At 37.4% G+C, this 25,277-nt stretch overlaps 1 protein-coding gene across 2 annotated transcripts in view; it reads right to left on the reverse strand.

The window, feature by feature from the left end:
* ANO2 (anoctamin 2) overlaps window positions 1–25,277 on the reverse strand; it is a 337,896-nt gene that overhangs the window by 279,000 nt on the left and 33,619 nt on the right. For both annotated transcript variants that reach the window (XM_063447820.1, XM_063447821.1), the window contains exon 3: window positions 15,012–15,467. In XM_063447820.1, coding sequence (XP_063303890.1) covers window positions 15,012–15,467 — 456 coding nt within the window. The remainder of the gene's footprint in view (window positions 1–15,011; window positions 15,468–25,277) is intronic.

Genomic DNA, 25,277 nt, shown 5'->3' on the forward strand with positions numbered 1-25,277 from the left:
ATAAGATTAGAGTATATTCATGATCGCCATGATTCATGTCCTTTTGAACCTCTTAGTACAACCTATTATAAAACAAAACCTGAAACCAGAATTCAATCTGGTTGGAGACATTTTTATATGTTGCCAAATGGGTAACTGATACATTAATTGCTAAGTTTCTTGTTTCCAGTAAATGCACATTTCTTTGGGAATGAACTACCCTCCACAGGTTGTCTAGCAGGCAAGCTAGTTTAGTTAACCTCTTCCTTTCCAACAAAAAATATACATGAGGTAACTTTCATTATGCCTTGAAAACTTATACAAAACTATAGACATAGGAAAAAAAACAACAAATCTACTTTCCTCTATGCTACAGTGCTATTACGCACACTTAAGTGAAACACATGTCTCTGCTTGGGCTCTATTCTGTCCCTCTGCTTCTCTCCAGAGGGATTGTAAATAGATACCCCGCCCACCCTTTCCCAAATTCTATAATAATGCAAAATCATTGCTATATTCTGGTAGCAAGGAGGATGATGGGATACTTCCGAAGACAAAGAATACAATACAGGGCTTCCCTGAATGATGTTTCTTGTAACTGAACCTATTGTGTATGGACATTATGCTCACTAACTGATTTTTTTTCATTTCTGGAGCTCTCAGAAATGTCATTAAGTCCCTTACACAATCAATAAACAGGATATTTGACAATTCTATTTTTTTAACAACTAGGAGACAAATGGTTATTTTTGCTTCTATTCAAATAATTATTGGTAGATAAGGGATGCCGTATAGTTTCTATATACTTTATCTCTCAATACATAATAGATATTTGAATAAATGAAGGGGTTAATGTATAAAAGACACAAGAAGTTCCACAGTGCTATGATAATCGTGTATCCAAAGACAACAATGCATTCAGAAGTACCCCTTCATTTATTCACATTCTTTATGTTGCATCCTTATGCTACAATTATTTAAATTGGGCTTTTTTTCCACACTAACCTACACTCAATACCCCCTGAAAAAAAGCATTGAAAGTCATGTTTCAGTGTTTGCAGATGACACAAAACTCTGTAAAGTAATACAAAGTGAGCAAGATATTGCCTTGCTGCAGAGGAATTTAGATAGACTGGGGGACTGGGAACTCAAATGGCAGATGAAATGTAATGTTGAAAAATGCAAAGTTATGCACTTATGCATAAAGAATGCACAAGCAACATATACCCTTAATGGAATTAAATTAGGGATAACAACACACGAAAAGGACTTGGGAATTGTTATAGACAACAAACTATGCAACAATGTGCAATGTGAATCAGCAGTGGCTAAGGCCAGTAAGGTATTGTCATGAATGAAAAAGGGCATTCATTGCCGAGATGAGAATATCATTTTGCCTCTTTATAAATCACTGGTAAGACCACATCTTGAATATGCTGTGCAATTTTGGGAACCTGTTCTAAAGAAGGATATTATGGCACTAGAAAAGTAGAGAGGCGGGCTACACAATTAATAAAAGGAATGGAAAATATCAGCCATGAAGAAAGGTTAACACATTTAAACCTCTTTAGTTTAGAAAAACGTTGCCTGAGAGGGGATATGATAACATCATACAAATATATTCGGGGCCAATACAAACCAATTATGTGCAAATCTATTCACAAACCAGACTTTACATAGGACACAAGGTCATGCGTTTAGACTGGAAGAAAGAAGATTTAGTCTAAGGTAAAGAAAAGGTTTTTCTACTGTAAGAACAATAAGGATGTGGAATTCTCTGCCTGAAGAAGTGGTTTTATCAGAGTCCATACAGATGTTCAAACAGCAACTAGATGCATACTTGCAAAAAAAAAAATATTCAAGGTTATAATTTTTCAATGTAGGGTAATAACTGCTTGATCCAAGGATAAATCTGACTGCCATTCTGGGGACAAGAAGGATTTTTCCCCCTAGTTTGTTGCAAGTGCCTTAAACTGTTTTTTTTCTTGGCTTCTTTTGGATCAACAGCAAAAAACAAATGTGAGGAACGCTGAACTTGATGGACGCAAGTCTCTTTTCAGCTATGTAACTATGTAACTAATGACGAAGCCATAACCAGATTTTTTACACCATTTAAAATATATTAAACAGAAAATTATTTTATGTCGCATTGACATAAGTATTCAGTCCCTTAATTTAGTACTTGGTTGAATCACATTTGGCAGCAATTACAGCTGCAACTATTTGGGTATGTGTATTATAGATGCATAAACCAACCAGGCATCCTTTATTTCAACTAAAGGGTTCTGCAGATATTTTTTTTTTTTCAAACAGAAAGTGCTTGATAGTATAGGAGCTAAATGAATAATCCTAAAACTGTTTTTAATTCCTGCAATAGCTAGCATCAACATTCCAAGAAAAAAATTCAACAATTCCAAGAAAAAAACACAATAACATTTAATAAAACAGCAATTTTCATTTATTTTCAGACAAATGTAAAATTATATCAATTTATTTTTCATGTATTCATTTATCTAGCAATATTTCATACAGGGTCTGAAATAGTACTTTAAAAGCAAAAAAAACAAACAAAAAAAAAACAATAAAAATTAAATCAAATAGACTGCTTTTAGGTATTTTGACCATGCATGCATTACTAGCAGTACACATTAGCAAAGTGCCGTTGCTATTATAGTCAATCTCTGGATGGTAATGTAATGCTAACAGTGAAATGGTAAAGCTCATTGAATCCCCCCTATTCCCTTACTGTAGGAATGGTATAATCTATTGAAACATCCTTTACTGTTTGGGAGGAGGAGTTTTCAGCATTTTCAGCACACCTTCAGGCATTACATAAGTGGCTTCAGCCAGAGAAATGAACTCCTTTACAAGCTGGTAATCATGCCTGGTTTAAAAATTAGTGAGAAAAAGGCTTTCTAAACTAAATTTCATTTGCATATGTATATGAATGTAACAACATTTATACAAAATGTCTGGAGTAAAGAGGTTAAGTGTGCATTGCTGGAAATGCAAAGATAATTTTAAAATTTTAAACAACTGTTATCAGTTTGGCTGTTTTGGCCTAGCATTTTAAATTCACTTATAGGGTTATTCATTAAAGTGAACATTTAAAATAAATAACCCTGTTAGAAATCATTTTGAATTCCTGATGACTCACATTTTAGTGAATAACCTTGTTTGTGTTGATCCACATTCCATAAGCCAGAAATCCCCCATAACCGACTTATATAGGGTATGTTAGCTGTAACTATATGGTTAAATTTTTCTATTAGAATGGTACTATAAAATCATTGGTTAACTAAGCCTAAGTGATGTTACTTTTAAATATGGCAACATTTTGCATACTAAGCTAGTTTGTTTTTTTTCGTGCGATACTTGATATCACATAGATCTGTCAATAGTGCTTGTTTATTATGTAATTGCAATGCATGTACCCAGGTCAAGTGTTAAAAAATAGTATTGTGTAGTTGCAACTATGACTGTGTTTCCTGTGTGTTGTCATCTGCTTTTTTTTTTTTTTTTGCTTTTTTAAAAAAAAATTATTTAGATGTGTTTTTTCATAAGAGCATAAAGGGAACAGTAGATCCCAACAGCTGGAGTGTCAAAGGTTAACCATTATTGGTATGTACTCAAATATGCACCACATACACAACATAGCAGAGACAGGCATGTGTTAAGCCCACCTCCTTTGTGCTAGTAATAGTGTCACTACACTTTAGCACATGTTGTATTTTAATTAATATTGTTATATACTCTTTGTGTCAATAAAGAAGATATATTTTTATTATACCATTGTATTGACTCCACTTTGAGTGCAAGGACGTTTGCATGTGTGCATAAAGAGAATGGTCTGGTATGAGAATCTACAAGCTGGCAAATTACGCCATCAACACGTTCACTACTATGTTTTTGTCAACGTTTAATGTATTTAAAACACGGAGTACATTATTTGCTGCTTAGAGATAACTGCAAAATGAAAATCATGCAAAAGTATTTCTTTCTCTTTGGTTATTCCTTATATAAATATTGAGGGGATAACACGTTTTAGAGGTTGTATAGTTACATAGTTTTCTAGTATGAAAAAAAGGCTAAAGTCAATCAAGTTCATGAGGTTACATGGTTTATATTATCTGTCAATATTTCGGGCAAGGTTTGGAAAATGAGAACAGAAGGAGAATTACATTTTTTCCACATATAGTAAGTGTGACAATAATAGAAAAAACAAAAAAACAAAAAAAAAACACATGGAATTAAAAAGAGTTAAAGTGAATTCAAAGTGACTTTCTATTTAAGGCCAAAGAAGCCAAAGTTGAAGTATAACTGAATTGGAGTATTTTTTTGCCTTGGTATTTTTGCCTTCAATTTAAATGTAGAATTCCCATCAATTCTCACTATAATGGATAACCCTGATAGCATTGCTTTGTTTCCAGTTTAACCAGAGAAATGGCAAAAGTAATTTGGAGAACAGAAAAACTATATATAAAGTAAATGTCCAAGACCACAAACTTCACTTTTATTCCAACATTTTGCCACTGCTTGTGTCTGAGCTCTTAAGTGTACTCTGTAAAGTAGGTTGTGTGTGACTGCCATCAACTAACCAGGTGAATTAAAGGAAATTACAAAAGTTAAAAATAATCTATATATATATATATATATATATTTTTTTTTTTTTACAAATTTAAAGGAGTACTCTAGGGTCAGGAACACAAACATGTATTCGTGACCCTATAGGGTTAAAATCACCATCTAGCCACCCTGAGCCCCTCATGCTTCCCTGAAAATAGTAAAATCTTACTTGTATTCAAGCCTGAGGCTGCTGGCAGCTATGACCAAGGAAGGATCTCTAACAGCTATCTGAGGAGTGGCCAGTGAAGTTATCACTAGGCTGTAATGTAAACACTGCATTTTCTCTGAAAAGACAGTGTTTGCAGCAAAAAAACCTGAAGGTAATGATTCTACTCACCAGAACAAATTCAATAAGCTGTAGTTGTTCTGGTGACTATAGTGTCCCTTTAAATCTTTGAAATGTTTGCAAAATAAAAAGTGTGTAGACTGTTTGCAGAATCCTTCATCATGAATCTGTCTCCTTTCCAATTACTTTACTATTGTAAAAATGTATCAGTGTACATACACAGCTTAGCCACTGGCAGAACAGACAAAGCTAAACTTCTGAAAGCCAAGACAGACAGAACTAAACTTCTGAAAGCGAAGCACCCTGTAATAAAAAATAAAAGACACTCAATAGACACATGGCAAGTGCATCATCATGTCTGTCTATGTATGTATGTCTTCTATCCAGTTGGTGATTGAATAATGCAGCTTTATTGAATATTATATGTAAGCAGAACAAAATCAGCCACTTGGGCTAAGCATTAAAACCTCAAGGATGGAAAACTGCATGGAACATATTTAGGGAAGGAATACTTAGGTTACTGTTGTTTATCCTGTTCATTGTGTGAGTGTTCTAATTACAACCAGGTTCTAAAATTGTCAAGACCAGGTAGTAGTTTTGAAGACATTTAAAAATAAAATATGTAGAAGATATTTGTTTTGTTAGTGATATTTTTATTTATAATCCAACAAATACAAAGAGTAGTACATTTTAACATGGAGTAACCCTTTTAATAATTAAATTCTGACAGCTAATCCTCATGCATCATTATATGATTGTAAATAAAACTAGCCCTTTCACATTCTTCAAAACTCATTTTTTTAATATATATAAATACATATCCTAAAATATTATAAAATCATTTTACGACATTTCAAATGTTCTAACAGATAGAATTGCTGATTGTGTTTTCGAGTTACATTGTGTCCTTTGTTTGGTTTTCAGATTGTTTGTTTGAGTTCACTTTCTATCTCACATTATATTAAAACAAAAAAAATGTTTCCAATGCGGTCTATGTAGCTGTAACCAATACATAATATTAAAAAAAAAACTGGACTGGTGCCCTGACCACAGAATAATAGGATATATTTAAAACTTAGCATTAATTAGAGATCCGTTAAGAGAGGTGAAAAAATTATATATACAGCAAAAAGGGAATCAATAGATAGTGAAATACAATAAACACATAAAACACAATAAGAACAAAAAGTAAAAATGTATAATAAATAAAAGATATACTGTATAAGGGTGGAAATTCTAAATCTGAAAAGAGATGTTAACTCTGTATCCAATCTGAAAAGTCTGACTCGGGGGCAAGTACTGGCTCACTATCGAAGTATTGGAATGTTAGCACAACACTGCTAGTTCTTTGTAACATAATACTACACAGAAGAACAACTGTGTTGCAGTCTCTAGAGATAAGAATGAAAGCAAGTGGAACATGCACTAAATAGTGCTGCTGGATAAGCTTAAGTCACTGAGTCAGTCTTAAAGGACCACTATAGTGCCAGGGAAAACTTACTCAGTTTTCTGGCTCTATAGGATCCTTGGGTCCCCCTCACCCTCTGGGTTCCCCTCCTGCCGGGCTCTAGAGTGAGGAAGGGGTTAAATTCATACCTTTTTCCAGCGCCGGGCTCCCTCAGCGCTGGGCAATCTCCTCCTTCTTCTTCCGTCATTGGCTGAATGCACATGCGCGGCAAGAGCCGTGCGCATTCAGACAGTCTCATAGGAAAGAATTCTCAATGCGTTCCTATGGACGCTGGCGTCTTCTAGGGCTGTCGGAAGCGCCTTTAGTGGCTGTCAATGAGACAGCCACTAGAGGCTGGATTAACCCATTTGTAAACATAGCAATTTTTCTGAAACTGCTATGTTTACAACAGGCAGGGTTAATCCTAGATGGACCTGGCACCCAGACCACTTCATTGCGCTGAAGTGGTCTGGGTCCTATAGTGGTCCTTTAACATAGAATTAACACCTCCTTGAAAAGTATATTAAGTATGTTACTGCTAGCACCCCTTAGATAAATATCTGTCTCTGTCTTGTGCCTTTGAGGGCACCTAGGTAAAGAGTCTCTATTGCTATGAAGGGTGTAAGCAGACTGGAGTCAGTACTGCTAAAAAATCCACTAAGCTCTGCCTTCAATGGCACCAAGGCTTGAAACACAAGCTGAAGTTAACTATCTAGCTAACTACAGGAGAGCCCTTGTATCCCAGTCTCAAGGATCTTGCCGTTCTTTGGCTGCAATATCTACTTTATTCGGAGATCCATAGGAGGAAGGACTTTCCCTCCTACCAGCAGACACAAGTCCGGGTACATCGTCTGGATGTCGGCACAAACTATTTTTAGACATAGTTAGCTTCGGCTTGTGTTTCAAGCCTAGGTGCCCTTGAAGGCACAGCTTAGTGGATTTTTTGCAGTGCGGTCTCCAGTCTGCTAACACCGTTTTCATAACAATAGAGACTCATTACCTAGGTGCCCTTGAAGGCACAAGACAGAGACAGATATTTATCTAAGGGGTGCTAGCAGTAACATACTTAATATACTTTTCAAGGAGGTGTTAATTCTATGTTAAAACGAACTCAATGACTGAAGCTTATCCAGCAGCACTATTTAGTGCATGTTCCACTTGCTTTCATTCTTACCTCTAGAGACTGCAACATAGTTGTTCTTCGGTGTAGTATTCTGTTACAAAGAACTAGCAGTGTTGTGCTAACTTTCCAACAGTTCGATAGTGAGCCAGTACTTGCCCCCTGAGTCAAACTTTTCAGATTGGATACAGAGTTAACGTCTCTTTTCAGATTTAGAATTTCCACCCTTATACAGTATATCTTTAATTTATTATTATTATTATTATTATTATTATTATTATTATTTGTTCTTGTGTTTGATGTGTTTATTGTATATGGGATAGTATTTCACTGTCTATTGATTCCCCTTTTGTTGTATATATCATTTTTTTTTCACTTCTCTTAATGGATATTTAATAAATGGTAAGTTTTAAATGTTATCCTATTTTTCTGTGGTCAGGGCATCAGTCCAGTTTTTTTGTTCATTATACCATTGGGTTCATGCCCCCTAGCCCCTTGACCTTGTATATAAATATCTCTTCTCCCACCTTTTTTCTATTATCAATGCATAATATGTCTCTAAAAAGCAACTCCTAGAAATAAACTGTGTGCTTGTGTTTCCAATCATACAGAAGTCAAGCTATAAAATTAGATCAGGTTTTGTCAAAGAGGAAGTGACATGAGACATGTCATATAATCAGTTGTTACCTATGTAGAAAAGAAGAATATAAACAAAATCAATTGTTTTTTTTAAATCATTTCTCTGCTCTATGCTACATGGCAAATACACCAAGGAACCAAATCCTTTTACATGAAAATATCCCTCTACAGAGAAATTTGCATTGCCCAACATTTCTTAACAAGTAATAAGTTTAAAGGGAATTTAAAACCTCCAAAAGGTAAAACAGTTGTTTAACGGGCCATCGGCGTTCCACATAACACCTTTTTATAACAGAGCTGGTTAACATTTACATGGGGTGACCTGCAAACCTCTAAACATTTCTGTTATTGTGGCCAACCCTATTAAAAGAATGACATCATATAGTAAAACCTATTGTGTTCTCAGCAAAAGAGGGGATATGGAATAAGTCTTAGCTGTTTATGATATTATCGAGTTGCCATTTTAGGGTATTTGTACTAATTTAAATGTGTCTGATCGTTCCTTTGTAACTGCCTTGATGAAGTTTCCATGCACTCCTGTAAATAAAGTTCCATATCTATCTATCTATCTATCTATCTATCTATCTGTCTATCGATCTGTCTATCGATCTGTCTATCTATCTATTTATGGAACTTTATATAGATATATCTATCTATCTTTATATATCTTTAAAGTCCCAAATCTATCAATGACATTAATGCAATGATGCATATTAGTACTAATAGCTATAAAACATTTGTATTGGTAATAATGTATGTGGAAATGTAGGCATTATTTGTTGTTGTGTAGAAATGTTGGAATAACATGGCTGTAATACATAAAAGGGTTTGGTATACCAGACAACATGAAAATAAAAAATAAAAACCATTAACATATTATTGGTGAAATATCTCAAATCTGATTTTGTAGCCTAGTATAGACTACCTACTGCATTTTAGAATCTATGTGCATATTAATAACTGATCTCTTCTCAAAGTATTGGAATTTTCTTTAGCAGAAATCCACAGGCCAAACTCAACTGAGTGATAGAATTAAAGAAGTCACAGCATATGAAGGAAAAGAAAACCACAATGGAACTTAAAGTAGCGCTCTTAGAAACACAATCACTTCAGCTTGTCTTGGCCTGATCTCACAGTTTAATTCCAAAAATCAGTCCTCTGTCTGAAACCCAGAGACCTTCACCTCTTTGGCCACATCAGTAGTATGTAATTAACACTTCTATATTAACAATGTCAATTTCATCCAACTTGGCAAGCATGGTTTAGCTGAGCGTATTATGTGTAAACTGGGATATATGTAAGTATAGGAGTTACAAGTACAGTAAAGAAAGTGGGGGGGGGGGGTTTGGGGGTAGGGCATTGTAAAATAATCAGTAGTATACTAGACACTTTTTACTGTATCTAAAGAATGTTCCTGCTGACCATATTATGAAACTGTAGATTAGAACAAGCAGCACCAATGCTTTCTTTGTATTCAGAAATATTCAGAAACTTCAAAATAAGATATTTTAGGAGATTTTCCCACCTGCTTTTGAGTGTTACGAAACATGTTCTACTTATGGGTTGGACTAGTTCTCCTTTTGCAAAACATCTGTCCATTAAATGATATAACCTCAAACAAATAATGGACATTACTTTGTAATTCAAGGGAGTGAATTATTGGTGTTCCTCTACTGTGGTGTCTTAGATGCCAAGAGTTCACATGCAAAAAAAGGTTGTCTGTACAGTTCCGTTTTCCACCTTTGCCATGGCACTGTGAGTTGTACAGCAACAAGCATATGCTACTGATCACAGAATACTAAGAAAATAGGTTTCAGACCTCCAGCAGAAGGGGCAGGAAAAAGATTGCTACACCTCCCAGTCTGAGGTCTGCATGCACAGAATACTAGGATTATGAAAGTCTGTCTGTATATTGGACACAGCAGAGATTTATAGCATATGTAGGAAACTGTGTCAAAATTATACATATTCAGAATTGTATTTGCTTAAAGTGCGGTTTTCCTATGTGTGTCTTATAAAACATATACAATAATGTCACTCTATCTATGCATATTGAAACAAAAAATTAAAAAATAAATGTACACATCAAAGCAAACATATATAAATTTACCAGAACACAAAAATGCTGTCTAGTGGTTATTTTTTTATTTTTTTTATTTTTTTTTTCAAATTGCTTAGTAGTGAAATTATTAAATGGGCAATCTTATACAATTACCACTACAACTCATTGAGCAAGTCTGTATGTTTTTTTGCCAAACCAATTTGGAGCAAATTGACAAAAATGCTCTTTCTGGAACCAGTAGTGGGGTTGGTAATGTTGGTCTGAGCATGTTAGGCTAGCCCTTCTCCAGAAATCTCAGACCATGCGTACTGTTTTCCATGCAGAACTAAACACATAATAACGTGGAAGTGTAGTATTGTCATTATCAGGGCAGCTGAAAAGTGGTTATGGCTAACAGGGCCAACAACAGACACAGTTTTCATTAAACTTCTCCAAAATGATCTGCCAATGGATGTTAACTGCCAAAGACACATAGCATAATAAGCATTAAACTTACGTATAGTGGTTATAGTGCTTTCTAGGCCCCTAACTAAGGAGGAATATTACATACTTGAAATGTTCTATTTGGGTCGATCAACAACTTAAAATGAGCTATGATCTTAATGCTTCAATCAAATGTTCATTTAGTCAAGCACCACACATGTCCTTTTATCATTGGTTCTAATTACAACATCATTATTACTTTTAAACTAGTAGTAGCCAAGGCTGACCTAAGTCTAAGACATTTGGCTGCCTGGGTGCAAATAAAAATTGCAGCCTCCATTCTACCCACTAAAACATAAATTAAAATTTAGACATTACACCTACAGTGTACGTAACAGTGTAAGTGAGACGTGGTGTGTAAAAGAGCAGCACAACTCACATTCAAGCATCACAGCAGCACAACACTGCGTGATGTGCATGAATGTATCATAGAGAAAGCAGCAAAACAAAACTCACAGAAATCTGCTGTGCATGAGAGACTATTGCACAGTGCTATAGCATTAAAACTCACAGTTATATGCATTGTGTATAAGCATATCACACTGTGTATTAGAGTATCACAAAGCTCCACAACAACAACAAAAATCACAGTAATGTATGATGCAAATTACAAAAGGTATCACAGCAATAACATTTACAGTAACTTTCAATGGGTATAGGTTTATCACAGAGTTGGTTAAAAATGTAAAAACATGCATGATGAGAATCTGATTGCTCATAATGGGAAACCCAAAGCAATTAACAGTGTTATGTTTAGTCATTACTGCCCTTAATCCCAATCAGTGGCGGAACTACTGCGGTTGCAGTAGGGTCAAAGCTGCGACCGGGCCCATCGGATCCCTGCAACCGCGGTGCCTGGCCGGCTATGTAACATCGCTTCGCCCCGTGCGGTATAAGCGCTGGGACGAACGTTCAGGGGGCCATCGGGTGGCCCATGCGCTTAGGCCCACCCGATGGCTATGTACTTCCAGGGGGCTGGTCAGGGGGCCCGGCTAGTTACGCCTCTGATCCCAATTTTGTTATTATATACATAAACGTAAGAAACCCTCGGAAGGGGAAAAATACAAATTTTGACTATCACACACAGATAAATAATATCAAATGGACTTCCCATAACTCGACCCCCTTTCAAAACAGAATGCTTACCCTTTTCAATTCCATGCCACTACCAAGTCCAAAGGGAGTATCTGTAATAGTTAGAAGCCAGTGTCCTTTGTATCTCATTAGGTGGTGTTGGATTGGAATAGCAGGTTTATTATTTTAGTTTGTACTATAAACACATTATACACCAAAGTGTGCCTCTATGCCCCGAATTTCTACTAAAGAAACTTATTGCATTGGGTACTCTCAAAACCTTCACCAATCCAAAGGGGAATAACAGTCCTTGTGAGGACTTTAATCAAATCTTGGATCCCCTAGACATTGCCCACATAGACAGATCATGCCCGGTACGCATCTAGACAAAATTTTATTTTGTTCTATAGAAGTGATATCTTGGTCGGACCACACTTCCCTTGTTCTGACATTAAAGGACACTTATAATTATCAACACTGAAGTCTGTGGAGACTTAATGAGACCCTCTTACATGAGCCAACCTTCACTGACACCTTGGAGACTGCTAGGCGGGAATACTTTGAATGAAATCTAACATCTGATATTTTGTCAGACCCCCTATGGCTGGCTCACAAGCTGGTTATATATGGTATTTTGATCCAGAAAGCTTGCAAACTAAAACATACTTCACTCGCCCAGCTGAACACTTCGCACAGACAGCTTTATGACCTTACTAAAGAGAACCGATTGCCAATTGGTCTTAAAGACCAAATCTCTGCAGTGCAGAAAAATGTTAATAATTTAATCTACAGAAAGTGGGGTTTGAACTGAGAAAGCTAAAGGCGACCTATTATAGGCAGGGCAACAGAGGCAATAGGCAAGTTAACTCCAAGATTCCCTTATTGCACTCACACGGGGAAAAAAAAGTGATATTAGTGATAATTTTGCCAAATGTTATGATTCCCTGTACAACCTGAAACTCGATAGCCAGACAGCATAGCCATCCCCAACTTCTATTACACAATATATGCTCAATGCAGATCTCCCTTGTTTGTCCCAAGATCAGATTGCGCTTCTGTTGGTCCCTGTAACCGACAAAAAAAGTTACCCACACTATTCAATCACTTCCAACCAATGAAGCCCCTGGCCAAGATGGATTTACCAAGTCCTATTCTCCCATTAGAAACAAATGTCTCATAAATTCTCACTACACTTGGCATTATTGTTTAATTCTGCCACCTAATCTGCGAGTCTACCAAGGGAAATGTTATCAGCACATGTTATGCTTCCAAAGCTAGATAAACCAAAATGCAAAGTTGTATGCAAAAATCCAGGCATTGTGGCTAAACAAAATTCTCCCCTCATTAATCTGTAACTATTAGGTAGGGTTTGTTTTAGGGCATCAAGGTTCTGACAACACTCGCAAAGTTATCAGTCTAATGCACAGTATTAAGAGACTTAACAGGCTTATTGGTCTCCTTATGCTGAGAAGGCATTTGATCACCCCAACTGGCCTTTCTTAGATGCAGTTTTAAGTAAATTCCGATTCCTGACCCCGTTTATGAATGCAGTCCATGCCTTATATGCTTCTCCATCTGATTGGATTTTAAATGCTGGTTTCCTCTCTGAAACCTTTTATATAAATAATGGCTCCAGCCAGGGTTGCCCCTTGCCACCCTCAATCAGCTCCAAAAATAAAGTATGGTACTTTAGGCTTATAGAGAAAAACAGATGATTTAAAAAGTGGTGTGTCAAAACAAGGCCTTTTTAATTGAATAAGGCAGAACCTGCTTTGAACTTTGCATTTAGCATCTTTTAAAAAAAAAAAAAAAAAAATTATTTTAACATAAGATCAATGTAAGTTACTTCCATACAACTTAGCTAAATGCAAAGTTATTACATTTTCTGGCACTTACAGAACTGCACATTAATATCACGAGCCCATGTCTAAAAAAGATGGTTACTTTTAAAACTACTACTACAAAAAAAATAGTATCAAATGGTTTAGGTACACTTAAGGTTGGTCAAAAATGTTTGGAAAAAAATGGTACTTTTAGTCCTGTCTACATTTTCATAAGAAATTATCTGACTCCATAAAATATATTGCATGAATAGAAAGTGGTATAAGAAGATTCCTTCCAAATCTCCCCAAACAACCAAAGGAAAGAAGCATTCTTGCAACAAGTTTGGTGTTCCAAAAAAAAAACAAAAAACATAACAACAGTATGGACCCAATTCTGTTTAGAATTACAAGAGGTTGACTGTTCATTTAACAGCATCCTTTAATATTGTTGACAAATAAAAGAGCAAGGAAATTAATTGTATGCTAGCAAAACACTGTCTTCCATTGTATTCAAAAATACAAAATATTGGTTGCTTGTTTTTTTATCTTAATTTCCAACATTTCAAAGACAGTAATGTAGATCACACTTTCATTTTAGGTGAACACAAATTTGTTTTTATGAAATTGGAAAATTCAATGGTTAATATAATCAGGTGCAAGAACTTTCCCTGTTTGTAGAATTTTGATAATTTGTTTACCATATGGGGAAGTAACAGTGATTGTGTTAAAAATATCTATTATTTTGTGATACTTCCCCTTTATTGCACATAACTATAAGCATGAGTCATGTTAAAATCATGACATGTAAATTATACCTCTGGGGAGAAAATGTTAACTCTCCAGTGAAAAAGGAAATTGCTGTAAGCCCAGTAATACTGAAGGTAATGGTACATACTGTCAGCTTTTGGATTAATTAGACTGATGTCAATGACTTGACAAATGATGGAACAAAGCAAGAGCTTAATGATTATTTTGAACGCTCAAGTCATTCAGTATCAGAGAGCTTAACAAGACTCAGACCCCAGTGGCACAAAAGAGATAAACAAGGTAGATGAATTAAATATTCAAATATCTTAGCAACACTGGCACAATATGTCAACCATACACAGTAAAGAAATGATTAATAAAATCATATACTATACAAAAATATCAAAATAATTACGTTTTCTCCATTATATACCAACGGTGGTTACCATATATAGAGAAGCATAAGACTTTTAATAAAGTGCATATGAACGATAGTATTAATATAATAACTATACACAATTGATTTAGGTAGCATTCAGATTTATGCACACAGTAACATATTGGTTAAAAATAAAATAAGGCATGTGCCTGATGAACTTTTCATTCCCTAGAAAAAGTGAAGTTCCTTAGATTGGCACAGAAAATGTCTAGTTCATGTAGTCTTATCACCCGATTTACGTACAAATCTCAACCATCATTTAGCCCATGTGTCATACTGAACTAACCTCAGGGTCTTTTTCCAACTCCAGTCCAGCTTCAATAAGGTTAAGCTCAAATTCTTCCCTCTGACACTTTTTCTCTTCTTCCAGCGCATCTTGGTGACTTAATTCCACCACTACGACTTCCTGTGGGTGACATGACTGATTTCCATTACCAGAAGGGGCATGAACTTGGTTTTGTTGTTTCTGATTACTGTGATCTTTAAGTTTCTGATTATGATTCTGCAACTCTCCAGGCAGTGGATGTTGTGATGGTGTTTTTCCAATTTCCTCTGGGGTCACAGAATTCCCATTGGAAACTATAACTGCTGGTGGTCTGTGATTCTCAGGAGATCCATTGGGATGGGAAGAGCGATGCCGGTAATGATAGGCAAGTACATAATCCACCTTCCTCTTACCATCTCCAAAATGCATTCCACTCTGCTTGATGCCCTGGTTCTCATCCACATAATTGTTAATAACCTGCAATGAAGCAATGAATGAATCCCAAGAGAAATAAGGCACAAACAGAACTTTCATCCAGATTATTACCCGGGTGACAAAAGCAAAACCAATAGACAAACATTGCAGAGCCAATAATTTATATTCCTAATAATAATTTATCTGTTTCTATATTCCATCGGTTCCAAAGAATTTGCACCAAAAGGTGATCGTAGACTGGGAACAGAGAAACAGTATATCTGCATCCTTGAGAGGCCACAGATATTATGGAAAACCTAGAGCCGTTCTGGAAGAAATTCTGGAGCAATCAAGATAAACCCATGCTGTTGCAGATTACTCCAAATGACAATATAATTTAAAATTGTCTCGGTTTTGTTATATATGGACCATTGGGTAGAAGTGAAATTAAGAGTGTGGCAGCAAAAAGGCATAAGCTGCTTACAAAAAATACAACATGGGCTTATATGAGCAAACATATGATTATATATATATATATATATATATATATATATATATATATATATATATATATATATATATATATATATATATATATACAAATTCCTTAATACATTTTATTGAGTAGTATTTTGTTGTACAATGTCATTATTTCACATAGATATATATTATGCCGTATACAATAATAAAACAACATTAGATATTATTAAGACAATGAAAATATTTTAAAAAATGACTTCATTATGCCTACTCGCCATTCCTATAAGAACAAACACAATCATGGATATAGTGATATAGCATAGTGATATCACAAATAACAAATGATGCATTAGTAAATTAGCAAATGACTGTGTGTTGATTGATACAAACTAGTATGTTGTTATGTGATCTGGCTAGCTAGTACATGTAATCCTTTTACTTACTGGAAGTCCTTGCAGATTCTCTTGGTCCATTTTTGAAATTCAATATACATATATCCCCTCCCACCTTCGTCAAAGAACGAATCGCCAAAACAAATCAACAAGGATCTCAATGAATGTCATCCTCTTGGTTTTGAAAGACAATGAATTCTTGAAACCGAATCCATTGTGGAATGAAATCTGATCAGCTTTTCAGTTTGCTGTGTATGCTGGGGACATTAAATTGCCAGGTTGCAGGTAGGATGTGTTGCACAACTGATCAGTGGAACATCCTTTCCTGTTTACCACTTCAGAATAAATCTGTGATTACCTTGGTCCCTAATCTTCCCAGTAAAAGAGATCTCCATAGAAACATTGAGCACATGAACCAGTTGCATCTCCCCTGAGATCAGAGGGAGGGAGTCAAATGCCTCTTACCTTGAAAGTAATTACTGTGTTGGAGAAATGTGCACACCTATCTATTTACCTGTTTCATGAACCTGTTCTGCCTATATACAAACACAATGTAAGTTAATAAACAGTACACGGTTCTCTGTTCTAGTACTTGAATGGTGCTCACAGGTAGACATCAAAAACATATATGTCCAGAACTGTTCGGCCTCTCTCGCCTTGCAATTTTAAACATTATTTTGTGATGGTCCCTGGCCTAGCTTTCTAGAGACAGAAACCATTGTGCTTCTGTAAGGTTCCATGAGAATGAACTCCATTTTCTAGATTTATTCTGAGATTCAATGAAGATGATCAAATTACTATAGATTGTATGGAACACTGGGTCAAATTAATATTTTTGGAAAAAATATAGATGTTGCATTCCAATCAATATAAAACAGATTTAAAGATTATTTCTTCAAATATCTAAACATATGATATGTATGTGCTTGGCCATCCTCAGTAACACTTGTTTACTTAAAAAATTTGATTTGAAATAGAAACTCAGATATTACAGTTTTGAATGCCCTGATAAAAGGAACAGATACAGTGTTTAAAAAAAATATAACTGATCTACAAAATGTAGGAATCTCAAGCTTGTGTTAATCTTGCCTGCCCATCATCCGGGTCAGAAGTGGGCAGGCAAGAGAGCATGCTGCTCAGGGCATAGAGCAAGAGACAGATATACCTTTGAAAAGAACTGACTGAAAGCCTGCCCCCTCAAGGCAGACCATGTGCAGAGCATTTCCAAAATACTCTGTGCATGTTCAGTGTCTTCCTGCATCTTGGAATGTGACAGCAGTACATCAAAATGCTAATTCGGGACTACTGGCACCAATATAAGCATGATAAATACGTTCATTGGGGTTTATGTGCATTAATGAAGGTTATTCTATACATATTGTGATGTTCAGAGATAAATAACTAGGATTGTGCATGTCCCATAGCAGATGCTTTAAGTCTCAGGTGACTACTCATATCTGAAAAACATTAATATACATCTTTTTGTCTGTCCATCTATAACATCTAATACCTATATTATTCTAATTACTGATGCCTTCTTTAAATTGAATGTAATACCCAGCATTTGTCAAAGTCTGAAACTTTTCATGCAGATTTGCAACAAGACGAGTTGGACGGACAGGAGCAGAGATTGTAGCGCAAGCATGCAAAGCTCAAAGGCTAACACAGGCCAAATAAACAAGGTTTAAGTTTATCTGCAGATCAATAAAACAAAAATTAAAGTTTTAATAGAAATGAAGGTTTATTTCAAAGGTAAAAAAAGAGCAAGAATGAATCGGTTAATAAGTATGTAGGGGTGTATATAAAAAAATACCCCTCTCTGTCTCATTAGAGATATCTTTGCCAGAAGCTTAAGGAAGCAAGGTGAAGGGTCAGTGTAGGACCCGCTTAGGGGGGTCTGCCTTGACGTGGCAGACGGGTATTCCCTCCAATGGCCACTGGAGTAACTTAATATCCTATATTTGTTTAAATATACATAGGGATTTAGGAGAGAGTGCAGGTAACCGTTTCTATTTGGTTTTTACTGTATGTATTGGGGCTGATGTGTACTATGGTCGTTGCTGCCGCCCAGGAGTGGTGGCAGTTTGAGCGCATGACTTGTTTTTTTGTATTTGTATCTACTACCTTGACATATTAAGAAAGGTTTGGTAATGGGACTGAAATGGTAAATATATGCTGTTGCACGGCTGTAATAAACGAATGAAGTTTTATTGTTGATTTTGAAGCCCTATGAGTGTGTTCTTCACTTAGGCTGAGACAATCAAACTTGATGATCTCAGCCAATTCAATGCTTGGCCATAGGAAAGCATTGGGAGGCTACAGTGCCTTGCAAAAGTATTCCCCTTCCTTGGCATTTTTCGTGTTCTGTTGCCTCACAACCTGGAAATAACATGGATTGTTTGAGGATTGGAATCATTTAACCCCTTAAGGACTGAGTCAAATGTACACGTTGTGATCAAAACAAAACGTAAACAAAAGCTTGAATTTGTGCTATATGTCTGTTCAGGCGTAATTCGCCTCTTTCATGTTATGTGCACCTACACTTATTATATATCATTTTATTCAGGGGAAACAGGGCTTTCATTTAACATCAAATAATTAGGTATCAAACATAATTTAATAAGAATTTAATTTTTTTTTAGTTCTACGCGATATTCTAACTGTGAATGTCATAATACTGTTTGCTTTTACTGTAATAAAATACACATATTTGTATTCAGCGATGTCTCACATGTAAAACAGTACCCCCTATGTACAGGTTTTATGGTGTTTTGGGAAGTTACAAGGTCAAATATAGCATGTTGCATTTTTCTGTTTTTCACATTGAAATTTGCCAGATTGGTTACTTTGCCTTTGAGACCAGGAATGAGAATTACCCCCATGATGGCATACCATTTGCAAAAGTAGACATAAGGGGTACTGTTATACTCCGCAGACTTCACTGAACACAAATATTAGTGTTTCAAAACAGTAAAACGTATCACAACAGGGGGCGTGGCCTGGCAGCTCGAGGGAATGGTTGTGTGAGCCGTCAGCTCCAACGAGGGTATCAAACTTACAGCGATTAGAAGAGCATTACCGACCTTTACCAGCCACCAAACACAACCACCCGTTACCTGAACCGCCATGGCACAGAGATCAGTGAAAAAGAACAAACTGCGCCCGGCTACACTGAAGATCGCGGCACTAACATCTCCGCGACGGTCTCCGCAAAATGGCGCCGGCGGCCCTTCCTCGCCAACAGCGTGCTCTGACAGGAGCGACAGCACTTCTATATCATTAGGAACGGCTCTCCCAGCGTCGGAAACAACCCTCCACAGAATGCTGCAAGAGCTACAACAATCTCTACAAGCAGATTTCTCTAAATTGGCCCGTGATGTAAGGGCAGATATCCAGGCAATTGGAGAGAGAACTTCTTTATTAGAAGACAAGTCTGAGGAGATCATTGAGGCCCATAACACCCTGGCAGGGGCCCATGATTCATTAGAGGAGAAAGTCGCCTTCCTCACAGCTAAAATAGCAGATCATGAGGACCGAGACAGGCGCAACAATATTCGACTAAGAGGAATACCTGAAGACATTGGACCGTCTATGTTACGGGACTACACCATGACATTTTTCAAAACCCTTTGCCCGGAACTTACAGATCGGGATCTTTGCCTAGACCGCATACACAGACTACCGAAACCAAGATTCCTGGCGCCATCTATACCCAGGGATGTGATCACCCGGGTGCACCATTATACGGCCAAAGAACAAATAATGCGTACAGCACGGATAGCCAATAATCTACCGGCGCAATATATGGGAATCAAATTATTTGTGGACTTATCAGCCGCCACCCTTACGAAACGTAAAGAATTTATGCCGATTACCAAGGCACTGAGGAATGCCGAAATCACATATAAATGGGGCTACCCCACGTGTCTTCTTCTCAAGAAGAATGGTTCGGAGCACCAGATAAAGTCAGTACCGGATGGGCTGAAATTACTGAAAGACTGGGACATTGCCATTGAACACGCGGAAGATACTACCCACAAGAGTGATGTGCGCAAATCGCCCACGAAAATCTCTAAGGACTGGTCTCAACTAACAAGACATAAATGAGACTGTAACACACTAGTTGCCGGCTGGTGCAGTGTAATCCTTATCCTCTTCAATGAGGCCGCACGGAGACACGTGAGATTGATCATATGCAATAATTTAGTTATTTTACCTATGCTATGCGCTGTTTAGAATGTTTTATTATGTGTTATATGTTTATGTTTTCCCCTCTACGACACACCTTTGACTGCTAGGTAACAAAGCGGTGACGTGGTTTCTCATTTTAATTGTAACCATGATATGAAGGCTGCATGAGATAGATCGATAACCACCCAGTAATGGCTGGAATCATTATTAGTGCTATTTTCCAAACACACTCTAAAGCATAAGAGGTTAACGTATTATCTACAAGTGCCCTCCCCCACTTTGGCTCCATAGGGCCTATATTTTCTATTTTGACTATGGACACTATGTCCTGGTCTGTCTTTCTGTATATAGTTGCCTTAGGGCAGAAAATTCTTTACCTATTCCCTCCGTACCCTACCCCCTCACCACGGACTCCATTTTCATGTACCAATGAAAAGCAGCTCTTATTGAATGTCATTAATCCCAGAGGTTCACAAGCAGGTTTACGCCTAATAGTTCCAATTATCCTAAGCAAGTACTCACAGATGCCATATAAGAGGCGGCTTGTAATGTGTAATAGATCAGACTATGGTATTTCATTTCATCTACAATGTTTAAAGGTGACGATGTATATTGTACAAGTAGACAGGGACAGTGAACAGGTTGAGATCCCTCTATGGGCACTTGACACACTAACCCCAACCCAAGATTGGCCATGGCTTTAACCATATTATCCCTTAACGCCAAAGGCTTGAACTCCACTCACAAAAGGAGGCTCGCCTTAGCGGAAGCAGTTAAATCGAAGGCAGGTATTGTCTTCTTTCAAGAAACCCATTTTTTGAAATCTAATATGCCTAAATTTTGTTCCAAAGCGTTCCCGCTAGGATTTCACACAGCGTATGTTAAGAAGAAGAGAGGGGTGTCAATATTGATACATAAAGATGTGGCCTACTCGACCCATAAGATAATACGGGATAAAGAAGGTAGATTCCTCCTCGTACAATGTCTCATAAATAATGCACCATACACACTTTTAAATGTATATGGTCCCCACGATAATCAAGTGGAATATGCAAACAAGATAATTTCCTTAGCTCAATCCCACTCGTTCGGGACACTAATTATAGGAGGGGACACAAACTTTGTCCTAGATAGTGGATTGGATACAACTTCCGAGAAATCGGTCGCAAGAGCATCAGCTCAAAAGCGCTCTAACATAGCAGCACAACTCAGGACAGCAATACATACAGCAGGACTATTAGATATCTGGAGGGTCTTACATCCTACAGACAAAGACTACACGTTTCACTCTCAGGTACATAACTCATACTCACGTATTGATCGTTTCCTGATTCACGCATCCACAACACCGAACATACAAGCAGCACACATAGGAATTATAACATGGTCTGACCATGCTCCTATCACCATATCAATACAAGAGAAATTCTCTAATATGGGTCGGGGTACATGGCGTCTTAATGAAACACTACTGAAAGATCCCCATATACTGGCCCAAATTAAAGAAGATCTTGACTCCTATTTCGAAATAAACAACACTCAACACTCCTCCATAGATATGATTTGGCAGGCTCATAAGGCAGTGGTCAGAGGGTTATTTATTAAACATGCAAGCCGCGCAAAAAAGAAAAGGGAAGAAACATATAATAACCTTATTAAAGACATAACAGCCCTCACACACGCCAACAAAACAAGCCCTACACCGAAACAACAGAAGGAGCTAAGGGACCTCCAAAACAAACTGCATGAAATTGACCTAGACAAAACCAATTATATACTACAGAGATGTAAATATACATTTTTTGCCCACGGGAACAAATCTGGCTCCGTACTGGCGTCCAAGCTAAAATCACGCATGGCCAACTCCCGTGTGGCATGGCTACTATCCTCAAGCAACTGCAAAGTGACTAACCCTCAACATATTGTAGACGAATTTGCACACTACTATAAAAAACTATACAATCTCCGAGATGACGCTAACACACATACCCCATCTGCGACCCAAATACAAACATTCTTAGCCTCGATCCACACCCCCACATTAACACAAACAGAAATTGATCTTCTCATAAAACCGATCACTGAGACAGAACTGTTAACAGTGATTGGCCAGCTGCCAGCACATAAATCACCGGGCCCAGACGGCCTTCCCAATATTTATTACCAAACCTTCTCTAAAAATCTTACCCCCTCTCTCACAAAACTCCTGAATCACTGTTCTCTCACGGGCACCATGCCACATGAGATGTTACAGGCCCACGTCTCCACACTGCCGAAACCGGGCAAATCACCCACACTATGTCAAAACTTCAGACCCATATCGCTTCTAAATTGTGACACGAAAATTTATGCTAAAATCCTGGCTGAGAGAATGAAACATATCTTGACGCGTATTGTACACAACGACCAATCAGGATTTGTTAAAAATAGGCAAGGTTCGGACAATACGAGAAAAATTCTAAATGTCCTTTCCCATATGGAATCAAGACACATGGAGGGCCTTCTTTTAGCGCTGGACGCGGAGAAGGCCTTCGACAGACTGAACTGGTGCTACATGACACAAGTGCTAGAAAAATTTAGATTTCCTGCTGCTTTTATACAAAGCATCTTAGCGTTATACTCCAGCCCCACAGCTAGAGTATCGAATGCGGGATTTTTATCAACGCCCTTCCCAATAACGAATGGCACCCGCCAAGGATGCCCCTTATCGCCCCTATTATTTGTGTTATCATTGGAACCTTTAGCATACAAAATACGACACAGCAATGAAATTACAGGGATACATGTATCTCAGAAAGAATACAAACTATCTATGTTTGCAGACGACGTCCTGATCTCTCTATCCAATCCGACACAATCGCTCCCCCACCTCATGCACATCCTAGATGAATACAGTGCGATCTCGTACTATAAGTTGAATCAGACTAAGACGCAGGCATTACCAATACGACTCACATCGCATGAGGTGCACACACTAAAAGAGAGATACTCATTTGATTGGAGGCACGCACACATTACATACTTGGGTATTAAAATAGCAGCTACCCTTAGGGGAATCATCACGCATAACCTATCTACCCTGCCGCTAATGTGTAAAAACCTACTTCATAAATGGAAAGGAGTTATGCTTTCATGGTTAGGGAGAATAAACGCGGTTAAAATGGTAGTTCTCCCGAAACTGTTATATGTGTTTAGGATGTTACCGATTCCGCTCTCACCCACTCTAGGCAAACATATACAACGCATAATCACAATGTATATATGGGAACAAAAAAAACCAAGATTGCCGTTGTCCCTACTCCAGACCCCAGTGAAAAACGGAGGACTTGGAGTCCCTAATATTTTAAACTACCAGAGGGCGGCTATACTGGAGACAGCAGTTAAACTCCATGCCCCCAAACTCACGATACAATGGGTAGACCTAGAAAATGAATATAACCCGAATGGTTCAGTAACAGACCACATGTGGACTCCCAGGTATCTCAGGGACAATACATGCCCCATATTGCCATTGTCTAAATTTTCAGTCCAAGCATGGGATTACCTACACCGGAATAGCAAGACAGAATATAAATTTTTACCCTGGGCTCCACTAACTGCACTCAAATCGATCTCACCCTGGCTATCGCTGAATAAATGGAGAGATTTGGGAGCCCTACATATTACTGACCTATGCAGACGAGATAGTATCATACCATTCCCGGAATTACAATACACCCATAAACTACCTCACTCCTATATCTTCCCCTATTTGCAATTAAAAAGCATAGTAGAAGATAAGGTACTGAAGTATATGGACAAGGAGCAAGCCCCCAGTAAACATACACTTATACTGTATAATAGATGCCAGGAAACTCCAGTAAAAGCCAAGACTCTATCTATGGGTATTCAGCATTGCACGAACAACTCCCCATCCAAGACTTTAAATTCAAATCCCAATGGGAAAAAGAACTTCACTTAAATTTTACGGATGACCAATGGTTAAAATCGTTACTAGCGTTAAAAGGCATTACCTCCTGCTACTCCCACATAGAAGCCCATAAGAAATTAGTATTTAGGTGGTATATAACACCGGATAGGCTTCATAAAATTTATCCAGGCACCTCGGACCGGTGTTGGAGATGTGACCAAGGCAATGGCACCATGTCCCACATTTGGTGGGATTGCACTCTTATTATCCCCCTTTGGGAAGAGATTAAGGCACTATGGAACAAAATTCACTCTCAGATACTAAAACTTACACCGAGGGTGTGCCTCTTTCTCTTAATGCCGGATGATATCTCCCAACCTGACAAACAATTATTAGCAATAATAATAATGGCCGCACGTAACCTTATTGCCACTCACTGGAAACAAAACACATGTCCACCATTACCACTGTTGCACCAAAATATCCGAAAGTTTTTGAAATATGAACTGATATCAGCACAAACAACCAAACAAATCAAGAATGCTCATTATAGCTGGCAGCAATGGATCACCACACAAGCCGAGTAAACAGGCGATAGGGATGAGGTCTACTTTTCAATGGGCTACACCGTAGAAATTTCCATATGATACACCACGAAATGCTGTTCCTAGGATGTAGAATAACATGTGGCATATGTGTATAATTGTGTATAATGTATATGTATAATGATAGGTGGCAGTGTGTACAGTATGCAGTGTATAATTGTATAAAATCTTGTGGATCCGTGATTACCCCCCTTTATGTCCCCCTGCCCCCCCCCCCTTTTTCCTTTCTGTACCCCTTACCCTTTACTTGTTGAGAAAAATGAAAAATCTTTCAATAAAATTCAAATTTGAAAAA

Source organism: Pelobates fuscus, chromosome 3 (assembly GCF_036172605.1).
Source record: "Pelobates fuscus isolate aPelFus1 chromosome 3, aPelFus1.pri, whole genome shotgun sequence".
Lineage (NCBI taxonomy): Eukaryota > Metazoa > Chordata > Amphibia > Anura > Pelobatidae > Pelobates > Pelobates fuscus.